Source organism: Fistularia commersonii, chromosome 28, assembly GCF_037954325.1.
Source record: "Fistularia commersonii isolate RoL2024-O1a breed Wild chromosome 28, RoL_Fcom_v1.0, whole genome shotgun sequence".
Taxonomy (NCBI): domain Eukaryota; kingdom Metazoa; phylum Chordata; class Actinopteri; order Syngnathiformes; family Fistulariidae; genus Fistularia; species Fistularia commersonii.
In genome coordinates, this window is record NC_141311.1 from 12,959,682 (window position 1) to 12,985,715 (window position 26,034).

The 26,034-nt window shown below is 38.5% G+C and overlaps 1 protein-coding gene across 4 annotated transcripts in view; it reads right to left on the bottom strand.

Moving 5' to 3' along the window:
* LOC147217669 (receptor-type tyrosine-protein phosphatase F-like) overlaps positions 1–26,034 on the bottom strand; it is a 156,449-nt gene that overhangs the window by 108,659 nt on the left and 21,756 nt on the right. For 2 of the 4 annotated variants that reach the window (XM_086176285.1, XM_086176282.1), the window contains exons 1-2: positions 23,413–23,608; positions 3,333–3,504 (exon numbers count right to left, since the gene is read on the bottom strand). In XM_086176285.1, coding sequence (XP_086032411.1) covers positions 3,333–3,432 — 100 coding nt within the window. In that variant the 5' untranslated portion in view covers positions 3,433–3,504; positions 23,413–23,608. Of the gene's footprint in view, positions 1–3,332; positions 3,505–23,412; positions 23,609–26,034 lie in introns of those variants that run through there. The other 2 variants (XM_086176283.1, XM_086176284.1) reach the window with 1 other exon arrangement.

Genomic DNA, 26,034 nt, shown 5'->3' on the forward strand with positions numbered 1-26,034 from the left:
GAGGAAGCATTTAAAGAGGATGAAGAGTGCAAAAGAAGTCGTCCTGAAGAAGAAGTCCTGATGATATACCCGTGGAGGTGTGGAAGTGTCCAGGAAAGGCAGCGGTAGATTCTGATTCGATTATTCAACAGGATCTTAGAGAGTGAGATGATGCCTGAAGAATGGAGACAAAGTGTGATGGTACCTATTTTTAAGAATAAAGGGGATGTGCAGAATTGTAGCAACTATAAAGTTGGATAATGTTGATGAGCCATACAATGAAGTTATGGGAAAGAGTAGTGGAAACTAGACTGAGAGCAGAAGTCAGCATTTGTGAACAGCAGTATGGCTTCATGCCTAGGAAGAATACTACAGATGCAGTATTTGCGTTGAGAATGCTAATAGAAAAGTACAGAGAAATACAGAGGGAGCTGCATTGTGTTTTTGTAGACCTCGAAAAAGCATATGACAAGGTGCCAAGAGAGGAGCTCTGGTATTGTATGAGGAAGTCTGGAGTGGCAGAGAAGTATGTTAAACTGGTGCACGACATGTATGCTAGCTGTGAGACACTGGTACGGTGTGCTGTAGGGGTAACAGAGAAGTTCAAGGTGGAGGTGGGACTCCCTCAGGGATCAGCTCTGAGTCCCTTCTTGTTCGCAATGGTGATGGACAGGCTGACAGATGAGGTTAGACAGGAATCTCCATTGACCATGATGTTTCCAGATGACATTGTGACCTGTAGTGAGAGCAGAAAACAGGTAGAGGAAATCTAGAGAGTTGGAAGTATGCTCTGGAAAGGAGAGGTATGAAAGTTAGTCGCAGTAGGACAGAATATATATGTGTGAATGAGAGGAGCTCGGGGGGAATGGTGAGGCTACAGGGAGTGGAGATCAGAAACTGGAGGATTTCAAGTACTTGGGGTCAAAGAGCAATGGAGAGTGTGGAAAAGAGGTGAAGAGAGGGGTCCAAGCAGGTTGGAATGGGTGGAGAAAAGTGTCATGGGTACTATGTGATGGAAGACTATCGGCCGGAATAAAAGGAAAGGTGTACTAGACAGTGGTGAGACCAGTGATGCTGTATGGCCTACAAACTGTTACAATGCTGAAAAGACAGGAGGCAGAACTGGAGGTTGCAGAGATGAAGATGTTGAGGTTCTCTTTGGGAGTGACCAGGATGGATCAGGAATTAGTCTATCAGAGGAACAGCACATGCTAGATTTTTTGGAGAGAAGGTCAGAGAAGCCAGACTAAGATGGTTCGGTCACGTTCAAAGGAGGAATAGAGAATATATTGGTGAACGGATGCTGCAATTAGAGCTGCCAGGCAAGAGGTCTCGAGGAAGACCAAAGAGAAGATTTGTGGATGTAGTGAGAAAGGATATGAAGGTAGTTGGTGCGAGAGAGGAGGATACAGAGAATAGGGTTAGATGGAGAGAGTTGATTTGCTATGGTGACCCCTGAGGGGAAAAGCTGAAAGAAGAAGAAGAAGAAGAAGAAGAAGAAGAAGAAGAAGAAGAAGAAGAAGAAGAAGAAGAAGAAGAAGAAGAAGAAGAAGAAGAAGAAGAAGAAGAAGAAGAAGAAGAAGAAGAAGAAGAAGAAGAAGAAGAAGAAGAAGAAGAAGAAGAAGAAGAAGAAGAAGAAGAAGAAGAAGAAGAAGAAGAAGAAGAGGGCTGAAGGCTCACAAAGCTGATCTTATTTATCGATGGAATTGTTCCACTTTTAATGCAGTTTTGTCATCGTGAGTTTTTGACATGTCCCCCTCAAAACAATTAATTTGATGTGATGTGACAAGATAAAGTTGAATCTTGAATACAGTGAAACCATGTGGAGAGAAACTTGCTCCAGTGTCTGCCTCATAATAAAGGAAGTCCAAACCAGACCTAAAAACTTTGCATAACTTTTATAGAAATTACAGGTATCAAAACTGAACAACCCTGTAATTAGTGGTTTATGTTATTTTTGCCCCAACCTATCTTAATTTAATTCTATGTTAGCTTTATAGTTCGGGTAATAGTAGGCCTATCCCTTTTCCCATGTCAACATACATCAAAATAAAGCCATAGGTTAACCTCAAACCAGAGGCTGTTTTATTTCAATTCACTTATACCAAAGTTTCATTTGAACAAGGTTGAACGCTTACTCGGTACGTCACTCACTGTATACCTGTAGATATAGCTTCTTAACGCACTTCTTTCACCATATCACTGTAAAAGTATCTGTAAAATATACATATACCTCTGTATTTTTATCTGTGAGAATTGTGATTACAGACTACAGAAACAAATTATCCATATGACGTATGCATTAAAGAGTGAACTCAACTAGATTATATTTCAAATAGAGTAAATGTAAACGCTTAACTCTTCATTTGTGCAGTTTTGCAAAATGAGAAGTGAGACTGTCCTGCTGACAGTGTGACATCATTTGAAAAATATATGCCTCTACAATGTCAGGGGATTGGATAGTCTTGGCATGTTCAAATAATATTTTGCCTTGGTATACACAAATGATATTATCACTTCTTAGTTTCTAAAACACATAGTTTAGTCTTCTTTGTGGTTTTGAACAATGTGAAATCCTAAATGAACAATGCCAATTACATAAAAAAAAAACCTGTTTCAAGAAATATCAAGTGAGAAGGCAGAACATTCACGTATATAGATAGATGAATTGACAAAGAAAGACAGACAGACAGAAAGACAGACAGACAAATATACTTCAGGACATTGGGATGGTAATTTGACATTTCTGCAACAGAAAGCTTGGATTTGGTCAAATCCATATATGGTAAGCAAGAACAAACCCTCGACACTATGAGAAAATTCAAGCACAAAATATTTTGCATTTTTGTTTTGTCTCAAGTTCAAGGTCACACTGACTCTGCAGGAACATTTGGGCATGCTGAAGAGGCAAAAAGTAGATTGTAAAAAATAAAGGACTGGACAAGGCAGTTGGCATGGTTGTGTAGGGAAATCGGAGGGAAGAGTATAACTGAATTACAATGACCCTGTGGCAACACTGTACATGAGGTTATGTGTTGAATTACTGATTTTCTGCTACCAGGACTAAAAGATACAGAAATATCTTCTTGTACCTTCCCAAACCCCAAAACAGCCATACCTTATACACGAAAGACTCATCGGGATGAATATCCTCAAAGTAATTTGCAGTATATGTTGTTGAATTTCAATATCCTAATGTCCACATAAAAAATCCTTGCATGCAGGACAGTTAATTAACTGCTGTGTTTAATTCTTCCTTTATGGTAATATTTACCACATTTGATAAGAAGAAAAGGGGCAGTGACACAGTAAAGTTATCAAGCTTATGACTTGACCCTGAAGCATCTTCTTACTGTCAGCCAGAGACGAGGTCATTACGAAGCTGAGTAGAGGCAGGAACAGCCATGTCCCTTTGCAGTGGAGCGGCGCTATCAGGTGTATATTAGGCACCATATCCCAGTATGGCACTGCTCCCCTCTCAGTCACTTGCTAGAAGTGTCCGGCTGTCAGATCAAACACTAACACCTGGGCGGGAAACAAATGCAGAGCAGGAGTACAGCGACATTAGTGTTCAAACTTGAGCTACATTTGCATACATTGGAATGAACATAACAGTAAAGGAGAAATGTCAACAGCAAGGTGCAGAACGAAACAAAGACAGAAATTTTGTATACTTGTAAGAAAACAAGGACCAAAACATTGATATCTCTATTCATGATCAAAAAGGCACCCTAAACCCACAAAATATCCTGCTAGGAGAAAATAAACAAATTAAGCAATATAATAGGATACCTACATTGACAGAGCTGTTGCGAAACAAATGCAATTCAGTGTTCTCCAGATTGATAATAGGGAAAATATAAAAAAACAAATAATAAAAAAAACAAAGGAAGGAAGTTTATATGTATGGCAATTTTCCATAGCCTCTATTTACATTTCCTGGATGCATTTCATGGTTAGAGAAACCCTTTGAATACAGCTGTCTAGGAATCACCTTGTGTTTTCCATTAAGCGATTAAAAATGTGGCTCCTAGATGGTCTAAAATCAACAAATTATCATGATCCAATTGAATGACAAAATGTATGTATACATAAATGTTTAGTTAACAAGACACCCCAAAGTGGGTACTTATTTGCCTACATATTTGCAGGTGTACCACAAATTAACCAAAAAGAACAGGTCACTAATTAAAGTGCACGGCTCAATATTCTTAAGTTGATACAAAAACAAATGATTCTTCCTTTGATAAACTATGCAGGCAGTGATTCTGTATATTTATGGAATCAGATTTAAGCAGGAAGTTACTAATTCAACCTTACAATTGCATTAACAGAATTTCTTACCCTAACACTTCTCTGCATGGCCATTTGTGAGAGGGACTTGTAAAGCTATAATGTAGAACATTATGTGGTAGGGACAGACATTCTTTTTTTAATGGAAACCGAAACACTATCTCCAGAAGACTTAAGGTATAAGATTAAAGATGAGCACACTTGGATAAGTTTTTAAGTCACATTAACTTGTCTCAAAGACCAATGACAAGAAAATGGGCAGAGACTGAAAAACTTAAAAAATAGATAAACTAAAAAGATAGAATAATGTGAGGCTGACGAGGTGGAGAGTCAAGTTCAGCCTTACAGCAACCTATATTGATCATGTCTCAAAAATTCAGCTAGAATACAAATAAATATTTGTATAATTCTCTCTGCATGTATTTTTGGGAATTTCCAACATAGACAGCAAAGATTATTTGAATTTTTGGGGGGAGACATTGCCCTCTGTCCTCACTTTCTCGGTTAATGGGAAAGCGTCCTGTTGTTGAGTTGTTAATCATGAGTAGTCTAGAGAAAAAGAGATCCACAATTTCTGCACAGGATGCCAAAGAATTGGACTATTCTTCATCTCAGCAATGGAAACAGATGCTACATAGCTATAAAAAAAAAAACCAAACACTTTTATTCAAAGTCAATGTCGCAAGTTATCTTTTCAAAATAAGTGAGTGTCAGTGGCTGACACTCATTTACATCGGAGCAAGAATTGCATTGGTGCTGACAAGGTTGAAAGCTTGCTCCAAACTCTTGGCATTGTAGATACATCTTTCTGAGGGAAGGGAAGCAGATGCCCTTCATGTCCAAGGAAACAAATTGGGAAGAGTGAGGTTTATTCTTTATTTATGTGATGAATTATTTGGCCCTTTACATCTTGTTACTTCCCAATTGCATGCACATATAGTGAGAAGGCATTTAAAACTCCATGTTAGGGCTTGGTACAAAAATAAAGACAAAGCACACGATGTGCGGATGAAGCAATGACCTATAACAACTGTATAGTCATTGTTAAATGGTCATCTGAATTATATTACAAGAAAGGGCCCCTCATTATTACTTATTAGGGATGATCTACATTAATTCAGAATCTTCATTTTTATAACACCATAGGTCTAAACGTCTATTCAATAAATTGATATGATAAAGTATATATAAAGTTATAAATAATGTCAATGAGATAAGAATATTTGTAGTTTATAAACTATGGCAGAAGGGAGTGATTCCAAGGGTGTGGCAAAGAGCAGGAGGCATCCTGATACCTAAGGAAAAGAACTGCTCATCCATCAGCAATTTTTACCAGCCCAGCCTCTTAAATGTAGAAGGAAAGATTTTCTTTAGTTTCATTGCACAAAGGCAACTTTGTTGATTAGTCAGTACAGAGGACCAGGGCTTCCTGGAATGTCTGGAGAATGCCACTGCCATCTGGCACCAGATTCAGACAGCCAAAAGGGAATGGAGTTTAAGCTGAGCAAATGTTGTTGCATATCCATCTTCAAAAGACAACTTACAGCTGAGCCGCTCAACATCAGCAGTGAACCAATCCCAACAATTCAGGAGAAGCCCATCAAAAGCCTCAGACAATGGCACAACTCAATTCTCAATGAGGCCCAGCAACAGGAACAAATCCACCAGGACACAGCGAACCACCTCAAGTAGATTAACAACACCGAACTCCCAGGAAAGCTGAAGGTCTGGTGCCTCCATTTTGGGCTGTTGCCCCTACTGATCATGTATGAGGTCTCGCTCATCCATGCCAATCTACTGGAGAGGCCAGTGAGCGTGAGGAAGTGGCTCAGATTCCCAAAATGCCTCAGAAGCATTGGATCATAGAGTGATGGAACACTGTGACCTCCCATCCCTAGTCTGATTAAGGAGTTCAAGTGTTCCAAGGTGAGGCTGGATATGGCACTTTTTGACTCCTGGGATCTTGGAGTAAGAGCCGTCGCTCCTGCCTCAGCAACATGGAGGTAGTCCATGTAGTACAGATCCCAAAAATTTAGCTCCGCCTTGGAGCCCTGCCAATACAGGGAACAGTGAAAGTTGGTCATGTAAAGTGTTTTCAGAGAGTCTCTGTCACAAGTAGGTGCAAATTCAGACATAACAGATTAAATTGGAAAAGGAGAGTAGAAAGGAGAGTGCGCCTTGAATTGAATAAAGCAAATCACACTTCCTGTGTTGTCTCCATGTCCTCCTGGCTGGGTCTTTTCTCTTATTGTGCTGTTCTCCTACATGAATTCTCTGTTTTCTCTACAGGTTCTCCAGCAATATTTTCTGTTTTCTCCACGTTTTCCTCTGCAGGGTGTCTCATCGTACTCTCTCAGTGCTCTCCTGCCTGGGTTGGTTCATTGTTCTCCTCCCCTGGGTCCCGTTTGCTGTCCATTTTCCCCCGCCTAGCAACCATCTCTCAAGACCTCCCCATTAGAAGTGATGCAAACACCAAGAAGTGATGCAAACACCAAGGATTGTAATATCTAGTCCTTTCATTGAATCTATGTGGTATTGCCAAAAGGTAGATGAGAGACACTAGGCCCAACAATGCAAATGACCGAGGGACACTATCAAAGCAACCTCGCCTTCCATTACACCCGAGGAGAGCCACAGGCTGGTACCTCCATGCCATGCCATTTTAATGCAGGTATTCACGCAAAAGGAGGCCCAACCAGGCATTGAGTGCATAGGAATTAACAGATTTTTCAGAAGCCTGACATTTCTGTTTAAAATAACCTTTTTTATTGATCTTGTGTAACATTTGGCAGAAACACTGTTCGATTCCTGGCCCCTCCTCAAGTGTCAAAGTGTTGTTAAGCAGACATTGAATCCCTAACTGCTCCCCTGGTGCTGGTCAATGGCTACCTACTGCTCATGGTTCATCCATGATGGGTTAATTGCACAGAATGAATTTCCCCATGAGGGATTGATAAAGGATAAATTATTATATAATTTTCTGCGAAACTGCATTTTGATTTTCATTATCTGTAAAAAAAATCTAAAACGACAAAACTATTGAACTTTTTCATGATGTGATTTTTTGAGATGTACCTGAACGTCCTCTACTCTTTTTGACAATGGCCTCTGCTTAGACATTTTTGCTACATAATTTTTCTTCAGGGTTCTTCTTCATCTGGTTTGGAGAAAGAAATGTTGACTTTACTCTCATTCAACCGACACGTTTTTGTTTTTGGATTCAAGTCAAGATTACATCTGGGCTACTCCAAAACGTTAATGTTTTTGCCTGCTAACACTTCCCCAATTTTGCTGTTTTAGACTTAGTCGTGCTGAAATATCCAATGGTGCCTAAGTCCAAGTTTCTCGACAGACTATCTGATGTTGAGAATCTTGATTTAGTCTTCATTTTCCAGCTGATGTTTACTTTGATTAGGTTCCCACTCTCATTGGGAAAAAAAAAACACCCAACGCATAAGGTTCCTATCACCATGTTTTACAGTGAGAATGGTGTGCTTTGGGCAGAAGGCTTCTCCTTTTTACAGTAAATGAAGGCTACGTCATTGTGGCTAAACAATTTTTGTTTCATCTGACCCCAAAACAGAAAAGCCAGATGTGCTTTTGCAAAGGCCAAGCGTGCTATTATGTGTCTTATCAGGAAAAGTGGCATCCTCCTTGGTCTGCATCCATGGAACCCAGCAGTGTGCAGTCAGCCTTGAGATGTTTCCACCAGCAGGGCCCATATTCTTCAGGAGGCCTTTGCCGGTAATCCCTGGATTCCTTTTTCACCCCTCACTATTCACCTGGCCAGTACTGGGTGTCTTTGGCATCTGTCTATCTCAGTAGTCCCCAAACTACAGCCTCCACATTTTGCAGAGCCCCTGAACAATTTCAGAGATGCATTATGAATTTGTTTTTCATCCTTTCCACGTAATGGTGACTTGTACATGCATAGAACGTAACATTCTATTCCACCCTTCTGTAGTCTGTGCCTTATCTGAAACTCCTCCCTCAAAAAAACCAATCCTGGACACACCTCTGTGAAACAACTCAGAATAATGGCAAAAAGATTAGGTAAGAGAAAAATAGATACCCGCAGTGGACAATTATTCTTTGTTCAGTTCAAAGAAAAGGCTGTTTTTATTAATCTGTCAAGAGACAATGGCTGTATTCAAAGAATACAATCCGCACCGACATTATGAATCCCATCACAAAGACAAGTATGATAGCTTGCAATGCCAAATGCGAGCAGACAAACTCTCAAAGCTAAAAAGTGGACTGGTAGCTCAGCAGAGTACATTTGTACGCCAAGCTCAGCTGAACCAGTCCTCTGTTTGAGCAAGCTTTTGGGTTGCTCAACTGATAGCAAGCAGCGGTAAACCTTTCACTGATGGAGAATTTGTCAAGAAATGTTTGAATGCTGTCGTGGAGGAGATGTGTCCCAAGAAGAAAGATGTCTTTAATGTCGTGAGTCCGTCAACGACTACAATCCAAGACGCATTGAAGAAATTGGGGGTAATGTATATGCCCAGCAGTAGCAGAAGACGAAAGACTTTGACTTTTTTTCAATAGCACTGGATGAGAGCATGTATGTGCAGGACACAGCGCAGCTGCTAAATTTTATTCTTGCAGTTAGCGCAAAGACTACGACGGGGGAGAATATTTTGAGTTGAACCTGGACTGGTCAAAACTTGTTAGCATCACGACTGACGGAGCTCCAAGGATGGTGGGCGCATCTCGCGGTATAAATAGGCTGAATCGGGCTGGTCTAATTGCGATGAACATTTATTGAACGAGCCATTCTGAGTACAAACACAAATATAATCATAATGAAATCTACTGGGATAAAATCCATTCTACAACCACCCTGGTAGTGACATGCGTTGTGTTGGTAGGTGTTGTTATCAGTGGGTTTCAAAGCCTGCTTACTTTCTGATTTTCACAGGGAATTTGATATGAGAGAGCTGCAAACAGTTACATTAACAAACATTAACAAGAAAGTTAATGTTCTTTCATCTTTTTTTCTGTGGAAAAACTTGAAAGGGGTTATTTGGTTATTATTCATTTCATAAATAGTGTTATTTATTTATTTAATAACGTTATTATTTATTTTCTGATTTTTTTTCCTGTCAAGATCCCAAAAAGGGTTAATTTCTGGTTATGTATGGCTTTCTGGAAAACGATAAATGTTTACATTTAGACACCTCTGCGATCGTCACACTATTTGTTACAAACTGGCCCAGCCCCCCATCAGAGAAGGGAAAAGTTTGGGGACCCCTGGTTTATGTCCTTTGAGATTTTTCAGAGTGCAACATCTTGACTTTTTTAAACTAACAGCTTTTACTGTAGCCACTGGAGCATGAAAAGAATTAGATGTGGCCCTTAATGTCCTTTCATGACTTGCAAACAACCAAAATGACACAGAGGAGTTCAATGAACAGGTCTTCAGTGAGCACCTTTGTCTTCACCATGGTTGTCAAAGAACCAACTGTTGAGAACTAATTTTTCACCTGTGAGTTGATTTAAACAGCTGCTACCAATTAACCAGGGAAATGGAATGCTTAAGAACAGCGTAGTAAATTAGTAATGGTAAAGAATATTGGCTTTTTCCCATAGCACTTTCACAACTGTGTGATTTCCAATCCTCCAGAAATTAGAACCTCCAGTCTGTTTCTGTCATCTATCAAATGAGATGATAGAAATGAGACATAAGACAAATGCAAGACAACCTGTGATAAGCCTTGACTCGATTAAATGGAAGAAGCATGGCATGACACAGAATGTAACTGGCTGATGGAGAATTGAAAGCCCACCACATATTGCCTCTACCCATGTGATAGAAAATCAATTGGCAATTAATCTGAATGACAAACAAAGGAAATTCACAAGCCTCTCAAAAGCATCCACAGAAATGGGGGATCCACAACCACCTCTAAAAAACACCTCCACTAAAAACAATCTGGAAATAGAAGGTTGCTGTATATTTTGATGATATGCATTATAATAGGGGTAAGGAAGACATACCAGATTACATCTTCAATTTGTATTTATTATAGTGGTTATTGGCATTTTTAGGGTTAAAAATTAGAAAATGGCCTGCTCAATATGATCTTAACAAAACCAAACACAAGATTCACCGTAAAACAGACATTCATCAAATAAAATCAATACTCTGTTTATATCTATAAGAAAATTGTGAATACTGCAAGTAATATAGTCAAATCAAACACATGAAATACACTGAAATTTCACTCCATGAAAATAAAACCACCATGAGGGGCATTTTATTAGGTCAGACAATTTGGGGAGGGAAGGGGGTATATCTTTCCTTTCTATAATTGTTTATCGATTGATTTACTTTGGAGGTTGCCTCATGCTTTCTTATTTCCATAAATGGTGTGGCACAGGAGGTAGAGCAATTGCCTTAGAAACCGAACATTCCTGATTCAATTCCCAGCTCCTCCTATTGTATCAAAGTGTTCTTGAGTAGAGCACTGAACCCCTAACTGTTCCCCTGGCATTGATGGAAGACAGCCAAGTGCTCAGGGTTTATCCATGATGGGTTAAATGCAGAGAGCAAATTTCCCCGTGAGGGATTAACCCTCTTATTATGTTAAGGGTCAATTTTACCCATTTCACCCATTGACCCAATGAGTCAAATTGACCCCTAACATAATATGAGGGTTAAAAAAGTATAAATTACCATCATTAATATATACACAATACACAGCAAAATGCCTCTTGTTCAGTGATGGAAAACATTTTTTTTATATTTGTCTTTATTTGTTTGTTTTAGAGTTTTCCTTGTAAATTAAAATGTAATTCGGCATTAGCCTGTGACATGGCCAAAATGTAACTAAGCACTTAAATTGAGACAGTCCAAACAGCAGAGGCGCATTCATATCAGCTATCCACACTGTCAAGCAAAATAGATAGGTTCACGAATCACCACTTGACACTTTGCTAGTGGCCTGATAATAACATAAAGAGACTAAACAGGCAGCACATACAGCTTCGACTCCCCCTTAACATTGTGCTCAGGGTTTCACCTTCCACTGTCAATTACTCTCAGGCACAAAGCCCTGTCTTCATCAACAAAGACAGGGCGAAGGCATGTCAGTGGACAAACTGGCAAATACAGAGCTCAAAGACCAGCAGAGGCTTAGCTCAAATCATAATATGGATTTTTAAAGAGAAAACATGTTCGAAAATCAGGCAGAGTTGAGACATAACAGAAAAAAATCTGGGTATGGCATACAACACAATTTTGAAACATTGCACCACACAGATCAGATATAAGTGTATTTCTTTCAACTACGGCAATGAGGTAAGAACATAGGGCCTTACTCTCTACTACAGCAAAAGATGGCATTTGAGGGCCTTCTACTATTCAGCAGGTGTCTCTACTGTTTTAAATCAATTACCACTTGTCAGTCAATCCTTGGGTTAGGAGTTATTATGAATTAGCTTGGTGTCAGGACAGATTAACAGCTGCAACAGTTGGGAGTGGAGCTTCTAGGCCAATATGGACCCTCTTGATGTTTATGTAATATCTACACTACAGAATCAATGCTCTAATTTGGATTAGAAAGTTTGTAAATTATTTGCTACAATACTTGCACTGGTAGGCGATGAGACTCGCACTTTAATCTCCTAAGATATCAGGTCTTTGAAATATTATACAGATCAAATGGCAGAACTATGAATAATACTTTATTTGTACTATTCTTTAGTAGAAGTATAAAAATGATGTTAACTATGTCTGTCAAACCAAAAAAATGATTTGGATTTGTGAATGTGGGTTCAGCACAAGGCACATATAACAGGCTGAATTTTAAGTTTTCATTCTATATATTCATTAGGACTGATTCTATCAGTGTTTAAAACAAATTTGATTATGTACTGGAATACTGCAAACTTTGAAAATCACGTATTCACATCCTGCCACCTAGCTTTTGTTACTCTTATATCGTTCCATCATCTATGATCCTCCAATGTGTTGGAATGAACATATTAATGGTTAAAAAATGACATGCATATGTAAAAACAAGTATGTGCATTTACATGCCTCCTTCCCTGTTTCACTGTCAGCTTTCCTGATTTGAGTGGTTTTATGCCTGTTGTGTACTGGCTTCTTAACATCTCACTTTAATTTTGTTTGTATTTTGCTTTTGTTCTGGAACGTGTGCCTTATACGTCGATCACGATCTACCAGTTGATCACAAAGATAGTGTGGGTAGATCGCATGGCATTAAAATATCAACGTCAGCCTGTAATTCTCACTATGAAATTTGTCACTTGACTGATTGGACTGTCTGTCCAATCTGACCTTTTCTGACACAGGCGTCACTGCGCATGAGCACATAACAGTGCGTTCTAGCAAGCTAGCGAGTTAGCCCCCAGTGTATGTCTTCTAAACTTATGGGTGTAAAAGTGAGTGGGAGAGCTGGACCAAGTAAAAAGACGATAACGAATCAATTCTATACGGAAGGTCTCAAAGTGCCGTTGCCTCGTCTGCCAGTCTACCATTGCTATACCGAAGAACTTCATAAAAACAACACTACTGACTTCCTGCCAAAAAGTGAGCTGAGAAGGAGAAAAGTGAACAAACTAAAATCCCAGCTGTCAGGACAGCAGTCATTTTCCCAACTTCAGCTAACTTCAACTATGCTGCTGGCTCCATTCAAGTCATCAGAATAAGGTATTTACCAAAAAAGTTCTCTGTTGTAGTGTGCCATAAGGGTTCATGCAGTTATGCCAAATCCACAAACATTTATTGTGTTAAGTATACTCAGTAGATATATAAATTAATATATCATCAGAATTTTTAGTGGAAATAAATAATTTTCACATGGTCATTAGAAAAGCAGCTCCCAAGGCGAAAAAGTGTGGGCACCCCTGTTTTAGAAAATATGAAATCAACCTCAATGATGCACTGAGAGAGGGCACCGTTGTCTTAAAATCACAACAGAATAGTTTATACGAAAAAAAAACAATAATGTACACGTTTTCATTTTAGTAAGTCCCCAAAAAATATATTCAATTTTTCATAGTATGAATCTTTTAGAAGGGACTTTTAGAAGGTCCTGGCCAAGCTCCATACAAAATCCCAACTGTTCGCCTCACAGCATCCAAATGGCCACAGTGATAAAGAAAATTCTGAAAGGAGAAGCAGATGCCTTTAATGCATATCTTGTAGGTTAAAAGCTTATGTTAGTTTAATGTTGTATAATCGAACAATCGCAGAATTCGGTTCTCTTTTTCAGAAAACCCTTTGATTTTCATATATTTGGACACATGTAAGAGACAATTCCTGCTGCACAGTTACTGCTCTGCCATCTGAACTGAAAACCTGTGGTAACAGGTACAGAAAACCTATATGATTAGTGTATCTGAAACAGTTTTCATGCAATTCCAGTAAAAATGTGAAATGTGCTTCTCAATCCAGCTCCCTTCCTGCATTGTAATCAGCCTGTCCATCCTCTCAGTTCTTACCTATCGAGTAAAAATTTGGTAGATAAACTGTCTTTTTCTCATGTTTTTTTTTCTTCAAAACCATTCTCTCTAGTTTACTCGCAATGTCTACCACCCTCTTTGTAGTCTGAAACACAATTCAGTCTGTTGTGGCAGATGGGACTACATACTGTATACCCAACATTATCCTGAAACTTGAAGATTAAAAATGTAATAGAGATGAGTGTAGACTGGGTGGGCAACAATTAATAAAGAGAACAGAAATGGAGACTCTACACTTTACTTACAACATTTACAGAAAAAGTCCACATTGGTGTGCAGAGTATTTAGCTATCAAGAGGATCTCCTTCCGAATCCCAAAATTTGATTTGTACGCTGACCCTGAATATTCAGATCTTCTTCTTCGTCTCCTTTCGGCTTTTCCCTTCAGGGGTCGCCACAGCGAATCAACCTTCCCCATCTAACCCTATTCTCTGTATCTTCCTCTCTAACACAAACTACCTTCATATCCTCTCTCACTATGTCAATAAATCTTCTCCTTTATCTTCCTCTAGACCTCCTTCCTGGCAGCTCCATTCCAGCATCTATCTACCAATATATTCACTATCCCTCCGCTGTTTCCCTCCTCTGTATATGACCAAACCATCTCAGTCTGTCTTCTCTTACCTTTACTTCAAAACATGTGCTGTTCCTCTGAGACAGTCATGCCTGATCTCTCTGTTTCCCCAACCTGTATAGTTATTAACCAGGTATGACATTCATAGATATGACTCGCATATTTGGATGTGACACAAGTTTTACACCCGATGACCTTCCTGATGCAGTACTCTGCATTTATTTAGGCTGGGGACCAGCAATGAGAGATATTGGCTTGTGCCCCCCTGTGGCTGCATTGTGCCTTATGTTATAAGGCAAAGAGCAAACATCAATAAATAAAGTCTTTCTTTATTGTGTTGCATGAATTAAAAACCTAACCTTTCATAAAATTAAATGCGACATTGATTATTTTTCAAAACAATCCAATGTTGTGTCACAGTTCTACATGCTATAGCATTACAGAAATGTAATTATTATTCAAATGACTACACATGGAAAAACCTTTCATTTCATCTCTTTTATTTACCTCAGCTACAAATATGAAGTCACACATTCCTAAATACTTCACCACAGGGTACTTTTCAGGTAATAAGAAGGTATCTCAATACTACACCTGTTTCGTAAGGAGAAGATCCTGATTTATTTGTCCTGGATGGCAGGGGTCAATGACAGACAATAAGACTGAAATTCAACAGACAGTCTTCTGCTCAGCGGTATGTCAGCTGACTGGCAAGGTCCAGTATACTGACAAGGCAAAACCACAACATGACAACGTGCAATTCACCGTTGTCCCTGTTGCGACTTATAAATCTCTTCAAGGGATCATTGTCATGCAATCATTTTTTTTTCTTTTTGTGCTCTTCTGAATTCAGTGTGCAGCTTTTTAATAAGCAAATCCTTAAACATATCTGTGAGTCTGATGGAAGACTCTTTTAAGAGTCAAAAGCCACATCTAAATTTCGGCAGTTATGGTCGCTTGATACCTTGCATAAGAATGGATACAGAACAAGGATACTGTGAGAGTAATATTGTGATCTCGAAATAAATAAATACTGAATTGTATGTTTGAGTCCATGGTTTAATGGTCCTTTTAAGGAAATTGTCTGCTATAATAAATCCAAGTCCATCCCTGCATGAGCTACCCCATCCCACACACATACACAGACAACCGTCTAATTATACTGAAATCATTGGTTAGACTTATTTATGATCTCTTATCCACCCCAACTGTTCAGTGTGAGTACAGCTACAGATAGGATCTACCTGCAGCTATCATTTATCACCTATGTATACCAGTATAGTCACTGTTCTGTGGCATTGCTGACACTTGTGTACACATAGTGCACACACATCCAGATGTCTTCAACATAACTACCGACAAAAAAATCATATGATTTCATAAAAAAAAAAGTTGAAAAAATATGACTAAAAACCATGTCCATAAATGCAACTGCAAGCAACCTAAACTGTGTGTTTGTTTGAGTAAACATTGATACACTCCACCTAAATAAATCCCTGTGATAAAATCAATTTCTTTTAACCCATAAGCTCCTATTCAGCAATGCAACTAAACAGGTGAAAAAGAGCATGAGAGACCCCCAGACTAGCTTCATTATAATGTCATTCAAGGACATGTTGAAACACAGTAAAAGGGAGTGTTTACTTTGGCAAGCTTGATAACAGAGGAAACAAAGTGCAAAGATGCACAACATAGCAGGTCTGATGGCTTTTCTATTGTAAAGTTTCAATGATTGACAGGTTGAGGTCTCACCAAATTCTACCTGGCATGCCATCTAAATATCTTATAATGATCAGATTGAAAACCAGACCATTTCATATAAAGGGAGTTATACAGGGAGAAAACTGCCCAACACCTACAACATGATATAAAAAAAACAAAGCATTTTAAACCAATTGCGTCATCATTAAGCTATGTATGGAAAAATAACTTTCTTTGGAAAATTGAAATTAGTTGAGCATGTTTTGGCTGAACATATCATTTCTGATTCCCAGGTTTAATGCTCAGTTGGCACAGCTTCACATGTATTTAAAAGCTCCCCAGGAAATGGGAAGTCACATGAGCTAACACTTGCTGTTAAACTCCCAACAAGGATTACAGCCAGTGCCTTCAGCAAGACTTGGTCATATTGGCAGTCCCAACAGTCAAGTTAAGCTTGGTAAGGTTATATCTGGGGAACTGAATTACTTTTTAAATTTTATATAATATTCAAGTTAATGAACTTGTACTGACAACAGGCTGTACAGACACAATAAAACAATTCTTTTATTGGCTTACCCTCAAGCCTTCAGATTTCCTAGTCTCCATAAAATGGCATACATATTTTCAAGCTTTGACAGACCCATGCAAAAATGTGGTGTACATTATATAACTTATGCATACATTTAAGCAGACTTGCAAACCACATTATTGTTATTCCTGAAAGTTATCTTTTGAATTCTTCTTTTACTTGACCCGCTGACTCTCAGCTTCTGCTTCCAATGCTCCCATGTTTACTAATTTATAAGCATGCCCTTTATCAGGGAAAAGATTTGTCAGAAAGAGGCAAGGGATAAGCCATCAAATTACAAGGCAGACACCATCCTTGCTCTGAAGTTGTAATCTCCAGGGCTGAGGGAGAGATCCCAATATAGATTTGGAACTGTGGCTGCCAGGCAACAACCATCAACTGCACAAATTGTGTTGCTCTCAACAAATTTCCTTTTTATTTTTGTTGATTAAGGCAAATATATCTTTTCACACTTTAACTGGATACCATAATTTCATATTGTATCATATGTTGTAGTTTTTTTACATTATCTGTTTTCAAGTTTTCATCTAAGTTTCTGTTGTTAGTATATTTAGAATGCTTAGACACGGCCAAAGGGCCTGTTTTGACACAGGAATTCTTTAGCTCAGAACTACTAAAGTGACTGTGTTTCTTTGGCATTGTCACCCTCCTGCATTCTTTTAAGTAAGCAGCCCTAAGAGAAAAGCTCCTGGACACAGGAATGTTTCATCAACACCTCACCCTTTACTCTCCTTGCAGGGCCACAGTCAATAGCCACTGCACAGCGAGACTATAATTAAGTAAGCCATTATAATGAAATTTAATTAAACCTACATCCATCTTCCTTAAACAAGCAAGGTTCCTAAGACGACACCTCAGTGTCTGCACTTTAGCACAACCACTAGACGAGGACAAACTATGCTGTATATTTATGGTGAAAATACTGTATCCCTTTATAGAACTCACACTTTTGTATGGTAATTTATTGTTTATTGATATTTGTAAATTTTGAAGTACATGTACATGTCACACATCTTAGTGACAATAAGAGAGGCTAGCACTTGTGCTGCCGTTTGACATCAGCATTACTGGGTTGATGAGAATTAGTTCATAGGTAAGAAAGAAGCAACCTGAGAGCTGACACAGTATTCAACTTCAACACTGAAGCCCGACTAAATATTCAAAGAAATTATATAATAAGGGAAACAAGGGTTTTGTCAGAGGCCTAAAATGCTAATCAAACAGCTTGCACATTTGTGGATGGTTACTGGTTTTCTGTACAATCATGCAAAGTCACAATTGTAAATATAGACACTGACTGGTAAAATTGTATGCACATTAACACATGCCAAAAGCTCTTACTCTTGCTCTTCTATCCTTACTGTCTTTGCTGCTTTTTACACTGAAAGATTCCCAACTGTAGAACTAATAAAGGTCTAACCTATTATATCTTATGCATAAAAAAAGATAAAAGAAAACCTTAAAAAACTAATTACAAATAAAATTTGATTTGCTTTAAGGGCATTAGATTTATATCTCATCAAGAGTAAGGTAAACCGGATTTTCAATCCCCCTTAGTGGCTCACCACACACAAACAGGTGAGAGCATAATGAAACTTAAATTTATTCAGAGCACTGTATGTATCTTAACAGTGTCACTGGAGAATTCACACATAGTTTACAGAAATCAAAATGCAAGTTCCTGAAAATATGGGTTGTTCAATCAATGAGAAAGGTGATGGGCTGACAGTATAAATAAATGAGTTTTGTGCAGAGCACAATGATCTAGATTTTTAAAGAATGTGTGTAAAAAAATATATAAATTGTTAATTGGTTCAAATAGGACTTTGAACGGTGGTATGTCTTTATTTGTGGCCCTGTGATTGGCAGCTGGATGAGGACAAAATATACATATAATGTATTTACACACACACACAAGATGTGTGAGACTGGAATTCCCCTTTACTGTTTTACCGCTGCTACTTCGGCGACACACGCGCACACACACACACACACACACACACACACACACACACACACACACACACACACACACACACACACACACACACACACACACACACAAATGGAAATGAAAATGCACGCTTTGTGCAGTCATATATCCCACCATCCACTGCACGCTACTTCTTCTATGGGAGAAAATAGAGTCTGAAAATGGAGCCGGCTGCTTCCCGTAGTTGCGAGACCTCTTGCAGTTCAATAATGATCCACATATAAGGCGCACCACATTATAAGGCGTACTGTCTGTTTTTGAGAAGATTAAAGGCTCTTAGGTGCGCCTTATAGTGCGGAGAACACTGTACATATACATATGCATGTATATATATATATATAGTCCCTATGCCTTTAACATTATAGGTCTTTTTGTGAGATTTAGTTGTAGTCCTTTTCGTGAGCTATAACCGTGGGCTATAACTACACTGCAACAAATCATGTACTAATAAACTGAGTATTTTCCATTCACCAAGCATAAACACAGACCTAGTTTAATCTAATGAGTTCTCTGCTCCAGCACAATCAATGTGAACCCTGATGCCCCCCAAGGATTTGTGCTGAGCCCCCTACTGTTCACGATGATGACACACTGATGCACAACTCCAACACTTACTTCAAGCACATGGACGATATAACTGTGGTTGGTCTCATCCACAATCGAGATGAGACCAACTACAGGAGCAAGGTGTGTTATCTTGCCGTGTGGTACATTGCCAATAATCTCCCTCTGATTGCAGAGAAGACGAAGGAGCCCCACCCATCATCATGACCACCTTCTACAGGGGCACCATCAAGAGCATTGTGACCCGCTGCATCACAGGATGATATAGCTCCTGCACTGCATCCTGCCCCAAGAGCCTCCAGCGCACAGTGAGAGGGACTGAGAAGGTTGTCGGTGCCCCTTTCCAATCCCTCTAGGACAGGGATGGGCAAACTATTGCCCACGGGCCACATCAAGTCCTTTGGTCTTTTAAATTGGGCCTGCCAAAGATTGGTACAGAATTCATACTTGATGTGAATGATTGAATGATTGGATCAATGAATGTGGGAACTTATTTCATTTTTGGAGCTATTGAGAACACTTGAGAATTTTCCTGAGCAGAATGACAGATTGGCTTTGTGATTTAGCCTTTACTGTGGACATACTGACACATATGAATAAGCTGGACATGAAGCTCCAAGGGAAAAACTGGTTTGTGCATGAAATGCAAGCAAACGTCAGAGCCTTCAAAACCAAGCTGGTTTTATCTTCAAATGTCAGACAAGTCTGATATGCACTGTTAACAAATGCGTTCTTTTTTTTTTTTTTTTTTTTTTTTTTATGTATCGTATCTTGTGCTGACCCAGCCTGTCTGTCTGTCAAATTTTAAAAGTCAATGCGGCCCCTGAGCCAATAAGCTTGCCCAGCCCTGCTCCAGGATATCAACAACACCTGTTTCACTTGCAAGGCCCTCCAGACTACAAGTGATTCTTCAATCTGCTGCGATCAGGAAGGAGACTGCAGAGTCTCCAGGCCAGGTTCAGCAGACTAAAAGACAGCTTCATCTACCAGGCTGTCAGGAAACTCAACTCTCGCCCTGCTCTGCCCCCTCTACCCTTTCAGCACCCCCACACCCGCATACTATGGATTCTGAGACCCCCTACCCACCCATGCACACACTATGGGCTCTTAGCTAACCCCCCCCCACACACACACACATGCATTCCAAGCTCTGTCCCCCCCACACACACATCGAGTCATCAAGTATCTGCCACAGGAATTCTTTCAGGGACTCACTTACTCATTCACTTTAATGAAAAAATGCACTGTAAAACTGTTGATGCAACTGTACTTTCATACTGCTTTCACTTTTTTTGGAACTGTAATTTAGCACCCCTGTCACTTTAAAAATCAAACTCTCCAGTATCTACTTCAACACAATTCGTCATCGTTCGTTGTTCTCTATGACAAATGATTCATAATTTTTGTACTTTTGCACCTAGGGTGTTAAAGTAACACTATTTCAATTCTTTGTATATGTGAACGTATGGCAGTTTTGACAGTAAAGTTAACTATGACTTTGACATGATTTGGGGGATCTGGGAAAGCGCTCTCATCAATTACAGTAAATTGTCATGATAAAAAAAGCATCCACGAAAAATCCTTTTATATCTAATCAATCTCTTTAGCACCTGTTACAATTAATGACTGACTGTCTTATACCATCTGCAAGAAGAGAATGTCACAATTGAACAAATCAATAACAAAAAGCACAACTGACTCATCACACAGCAAGGCTTATGCGTGACTTATGTCACCCACCTCTTGCTCATTTGGTGCAGAATGAAAGAAATTAACTATTAACTATTAACTAAGGACATACCAAGCTACTTCTGGCCATTTAAAGTACAAACAACAAATCTTGATACACACAAAAAAGTGGAAAAGCGCATGCTTGGCAGATAGTTTAGCTTTCTGAATTGATTTCATACAAGTCTGTTCTATCGTCCCAACAATGAAAAAAAAACAGGGAGGTTTTTTTCAATGTACTTTAGGTCTCATATCAAAATGTCTTCCTATGCTGACATGACTGCCTCTACAGAAATTGCTTAGTGATTATAGGCAATCTCATTCATGTCCCAACTGGGACAACGGTTACTGAGCAAATCAATTTGTGTTACTAGGCCGTTACACATCCCCAAAGTCACTGATAATGAGATATCAAGTTTAATCCACATACTTTGATCATTATTACTCTTGAGGAATCTGATACTGATTGAGACAGGGTTATTTATTTAGAAAAAAAAATATTTGGCTAGTAACTTAGGTTAACACAATAAGAGTCAGTGTCACTTGCTTGAATTGGGGAATTAAATTATGCAAACCTATAGGTTTAGATCTTAAATATAGCACTATAAATAGTTGTTTTGTTTTGTTTTCTTTTTTAAGGCTCTTTGATTTCTTAAATGCTTTGTTTATTTGTGTTAATTTGTAGCTGGAGACCTTCTCATGCTCAATGTCATCTTGATTTTTGCCCAAAGATAATTAAAGCAAGAAATTAATAGGTAAGGTTATGTTGTTAAATGCTCAGTACACCCAAATAACTTGTAACAATTACAAAAGGGAAAAACAATTCAAGAACAGACTTATATTTGGCAAAACACAAAATCAGAGTATAAAAGACCTTGATTCAATCTTGTATATACTTTGTAGAACAAAGAACAAGGTTAAACTATATGTATGAAAAAAAGGAAACCTTTGAGTGCTATCTTCATTCAGTTACTTTTTTATAATATACAGAAGCAGGATATCTTTCTACCTACCCTGGTAGAGACTATCTACTTTCAGAGGCCACACAAAACCAGTCAGACATGTTGAGGACACACCTTGATATTCTGAAGTGTTGTCTAAACAAAACACATATCAGCCATATTTTATCTCTCAGGTCACAAGTGACTGACAAAAGCGAAGAGTAATAACACATTCTAGGTCTTTTTTTTCTTTTTTATTAACTCAAAGCCTTTGCAATACCTATATCTACAACTACATAAATATGAGCTTGCTGTCTGATTGCTCAAAAATACAGATATGGAGAAACTGACAGGGCTCAGGAGGCTCTGCTAATGAGCTGATTGCACTATTTGGGTTGTGTAGATACCATTTTGGTTGATGGAAAATAGCAAGATGGATAGAAATATCTATCCTACTGTTTCACCTAAAAGCTGTATGAACCATTACTCATATGTGTCTGGGTACAAGTTCAACCCTAAAGGAGATCTATGACTTAAAAAAATTAATAATATAAAACATTATTTTAAATGTATGTATTTATATATAATCTTTCTATTAATTCTATATTCTATTCTATACTCTTTTAATTTAAAATAATTTGTGTGGTTTTGTTGTCAGCACATTCAACTTTGTTGAGAACAAAGTATTTAATAAAAACATTTCATTAATTTAGATCTAGGATGTGTTATTTCAGTGCTCCCTTTGTTTTTGTAGCAGTGTCTATACACACACACACACACACACACACACACACACACACACACACACACACACATACACACACAACCACAACACACACACACACACACACACACACACACACACACACACACACACACACACACACACACAGCTTTACCTCTTAATACCTAATTTTCCCCTAAATCCACAATTTTGTGACTTTCAAGCTATTTGGGAATTTTCAAAGCCTGATACTCCTTATAACTAAAAATGTTGTTGTTGAAACTTTACCCTCCATATTGCCCAGGGAGATAAAGAAAACTGGAAAAACGGGTTGTTGGGCCTCTGTTTCGGCCTAATGCTGTAGAACAGCAGCCTTACCTTAGCAGCAGTAGCTAGGGGACATTCTATGGCTCTTCTATTCAAAGTCCTCTAAATAAGGAGGGGAGGGCTCAAAACAGACAGGGCAATTTGCCAGAGCTACCAAATAGAGCTCAGCCAAGGCGAGGTTAAACTATTGTTTTGGCTTAATAAGCAAGAGTGAGCAAGGACAAAAGAACAGGGAACAAAAGAATAGAAAGAAAATATCTGCCCATTGAAGTGTGACACATCAACTTATTTTGTTACAATTATTAAAAGAGGAAAGTTACAGAAGCTAGATCAGATAACAAGAAGATGTGTTTGGAAGATGAATAAAATATAAACATAAATTCTAAACAGTTATATTTCTGTTTGGGGTCTTTTTGTTTGTTTGAGTTTCAAAATGCACCTGTATCCTTTACTCACAAAAGACAGATTTTCTAGAAAAAAAATTATTGCAAATTTTAGTCTTACCCATGAATGTCAATTATGTCCACTTATAAATAAATCCTTAGAGTTCTGTTGAACGTTTGTATACTTATTCCAGAAGAAGAAAAGTGTGTCCAAATCCCAGAGTAGAAAATCCTACAGTATCTACAAAAATGTCCCACAAAGATTTTTTTGAGAAAACTTGAGTAATAGAGTATTCTTGAGATTCCCTTCAGTAATTCCACTCACGGGTTTTCAGTAAAGGAGGGGAACTGAGTTCTGGCCTTCTGGTAATATGTTTCCAGCTGTGGCTATAGCGCAATGTAGAAGCAAGAGACCCTTAAAAAGCAGAGCTTGTTCGCAAACTAAGTGGCTGTTCAGGGACTGCTCGATAGAAGCCAAACCCACCATGTGATGTCACTGGTGTCAGATTTCAGTGTGAAGAGGGAGGAGGCTTGAGGTCCTACCTTTTTGAACTTTAACCAATGAAAAACATTTTTGTGATGCACCTTTATGAGCAATCAGAGGAATGACATAATGTTGTCTATGCTTGAGACCTCTTTTGTCTTTCGAATGCTCCTGTTGAGGAAATTTTATCCTTCATTAGCTCATATGTAAATGTGTGGAAAAAAACTAAGAAAGTTTATCTGAGATATCTATCAAATTGCAATGTGCTCCCCGTGGCAATTAAACATAGTATCTTTTTTCGTTTTTCCCTGTACTCTTGTCAAATCCCAGCATTTGAATAAGGGAATTTATTCTCTCTCTCTCTCTCTCTCTCTCTCTCTCTCTCTCTCTCTCTCTCTCTCTCTCTCTCTCTCTCTCTCTCTCTCTCTCTCTCTCTCTCTCTCTCTCTCTCTCTCTCTCTCTCTCTCTCTCTCTCTCTCTCTCTCTCTCTAACTCTAACTCTAACTCTAACTCTCTAACTCTCTGCTGACACTGTCTTTCTCACTCAATCTCACTCTCTTTCATAAAAGGAAATACCCAATACAAATTCTTAGATCATCACATATTGAACATGCACCCACATGCACACATGCTCAAACAACCACAGCCAAACACCGAATACAGTCGTTCTCAGTCTCTAAACTCTGCTAGCCACAGAGGTAATCATCCACCACAGAGAAAAAGCATCAGTTGGATTTCAGTTGTGCATCAGTTGGAGAGCTAAGGGAAAAAGCCAAGTGAGCCTCTCAAGCTGTTCTGTCTCACAAGGACAAGGGGACAAGGGAGCGCACTGAAAGAGGATGTTATTTGATTTTTTTTTCTCCAAAAACGGCCTTCTTCTGAGATTCTCATGTGAGACAACAGCACCCTCACAGACCACAGAGCCTCTTGGTTTATCACTATCATAGCCTAAACAATACACCTCTAAATGATGAGTTTATTTTATTAAGAAAACTATTCATCACTCCAAATGCTACAGGAGCATCCTGAAAATGAGATATTCTGTTATAAATTAGTACTCAAAGAAGGACAGCTATACTCTTGTAAGTAGTCAGCACATTAAAATGCTTAACTTAAAATATAAGACAAGTAGCATTTTATGAGAACATTTCTTCTCCATTATGCGCAGCAATGCCAAATGTCACCTAGACTCAAAACTGCATCACAGTTATTGCACAAAAACAGTCTGCAACAGAATTTGGATTCTGGACATCTATGATACATATCAAGCATATGTTTAAGAAGGACCAGTGTTAAAAATAGTGAATTTGAATTCACAGTATTAGAATATCAAAAAAAATTAATTAGGAAAAAAAACATCTTCCAGTGGTTACTGGTTGTAAAAGCAGTGAAGTGACAATTAAGTGTGAGCATCAGAAATGTAGAACAATTTGTCAGTTTCATGGTATGAGATATTCCATTTATAGAACAATTTCAGTTTAATACATTGCAAAACTGAGTCTGTATAATAAAAAACTGCCTTAGCATTTTTCCAAGGGGAAGTCATCATCCGACAAGATAGCATATTGACTGCTGTGCCATAAAACAGTGGGCCGTGAAAGTCAGTATGCTGCTATCAATGGACTCTTAGGGTCTAGTCATCATGTCCCTAAACACAGCTGGTTAACACCTGTGGGCTCCCAGGCCCATACACAATTTACCGAGGGCTGGCTGCTGCTTTTGTTTAGTTGTTAGCTAATTTCCTTTCTCATTTTGATTTTGCATTAACCATATATATATATGGGTCATATACGTACTTGGAGAAACAGGTTTGGGGGACTTGGAAATTATTAGATAATATTTGTCCTTGAGATGTGTTCTAACGAGATAGAAACTATGTGGAAATATTTGTATTTTCAGTAAGAATATGGGAGTTGAATAATACATTATATCATTTTTAAATATTCATCTCTATAAGTTTTGTAATTTATCAGGTAAGAAAACAAACAGCTTTTTCATAGTAGATTAATGAAAACAGGATTGGTCATTTAGTCTTTAAGTCACACAAATACAGAGGAAAGTGCCAAAATTAAAAATTATTGTGAGCATCAGACATTTGCCTAACAATCTATAGATTGACACACTTGTAGCATTAAAATGTTCACTGGACTTTCAAGAGTAAACATCTGTTCTGACACTCAAACAGAAAGTGATGCTACATGTAGCAGAGTAAAGAGAGGGACTGAGGGAAACAGCGCCAACAATACAGATAAGGTTAGC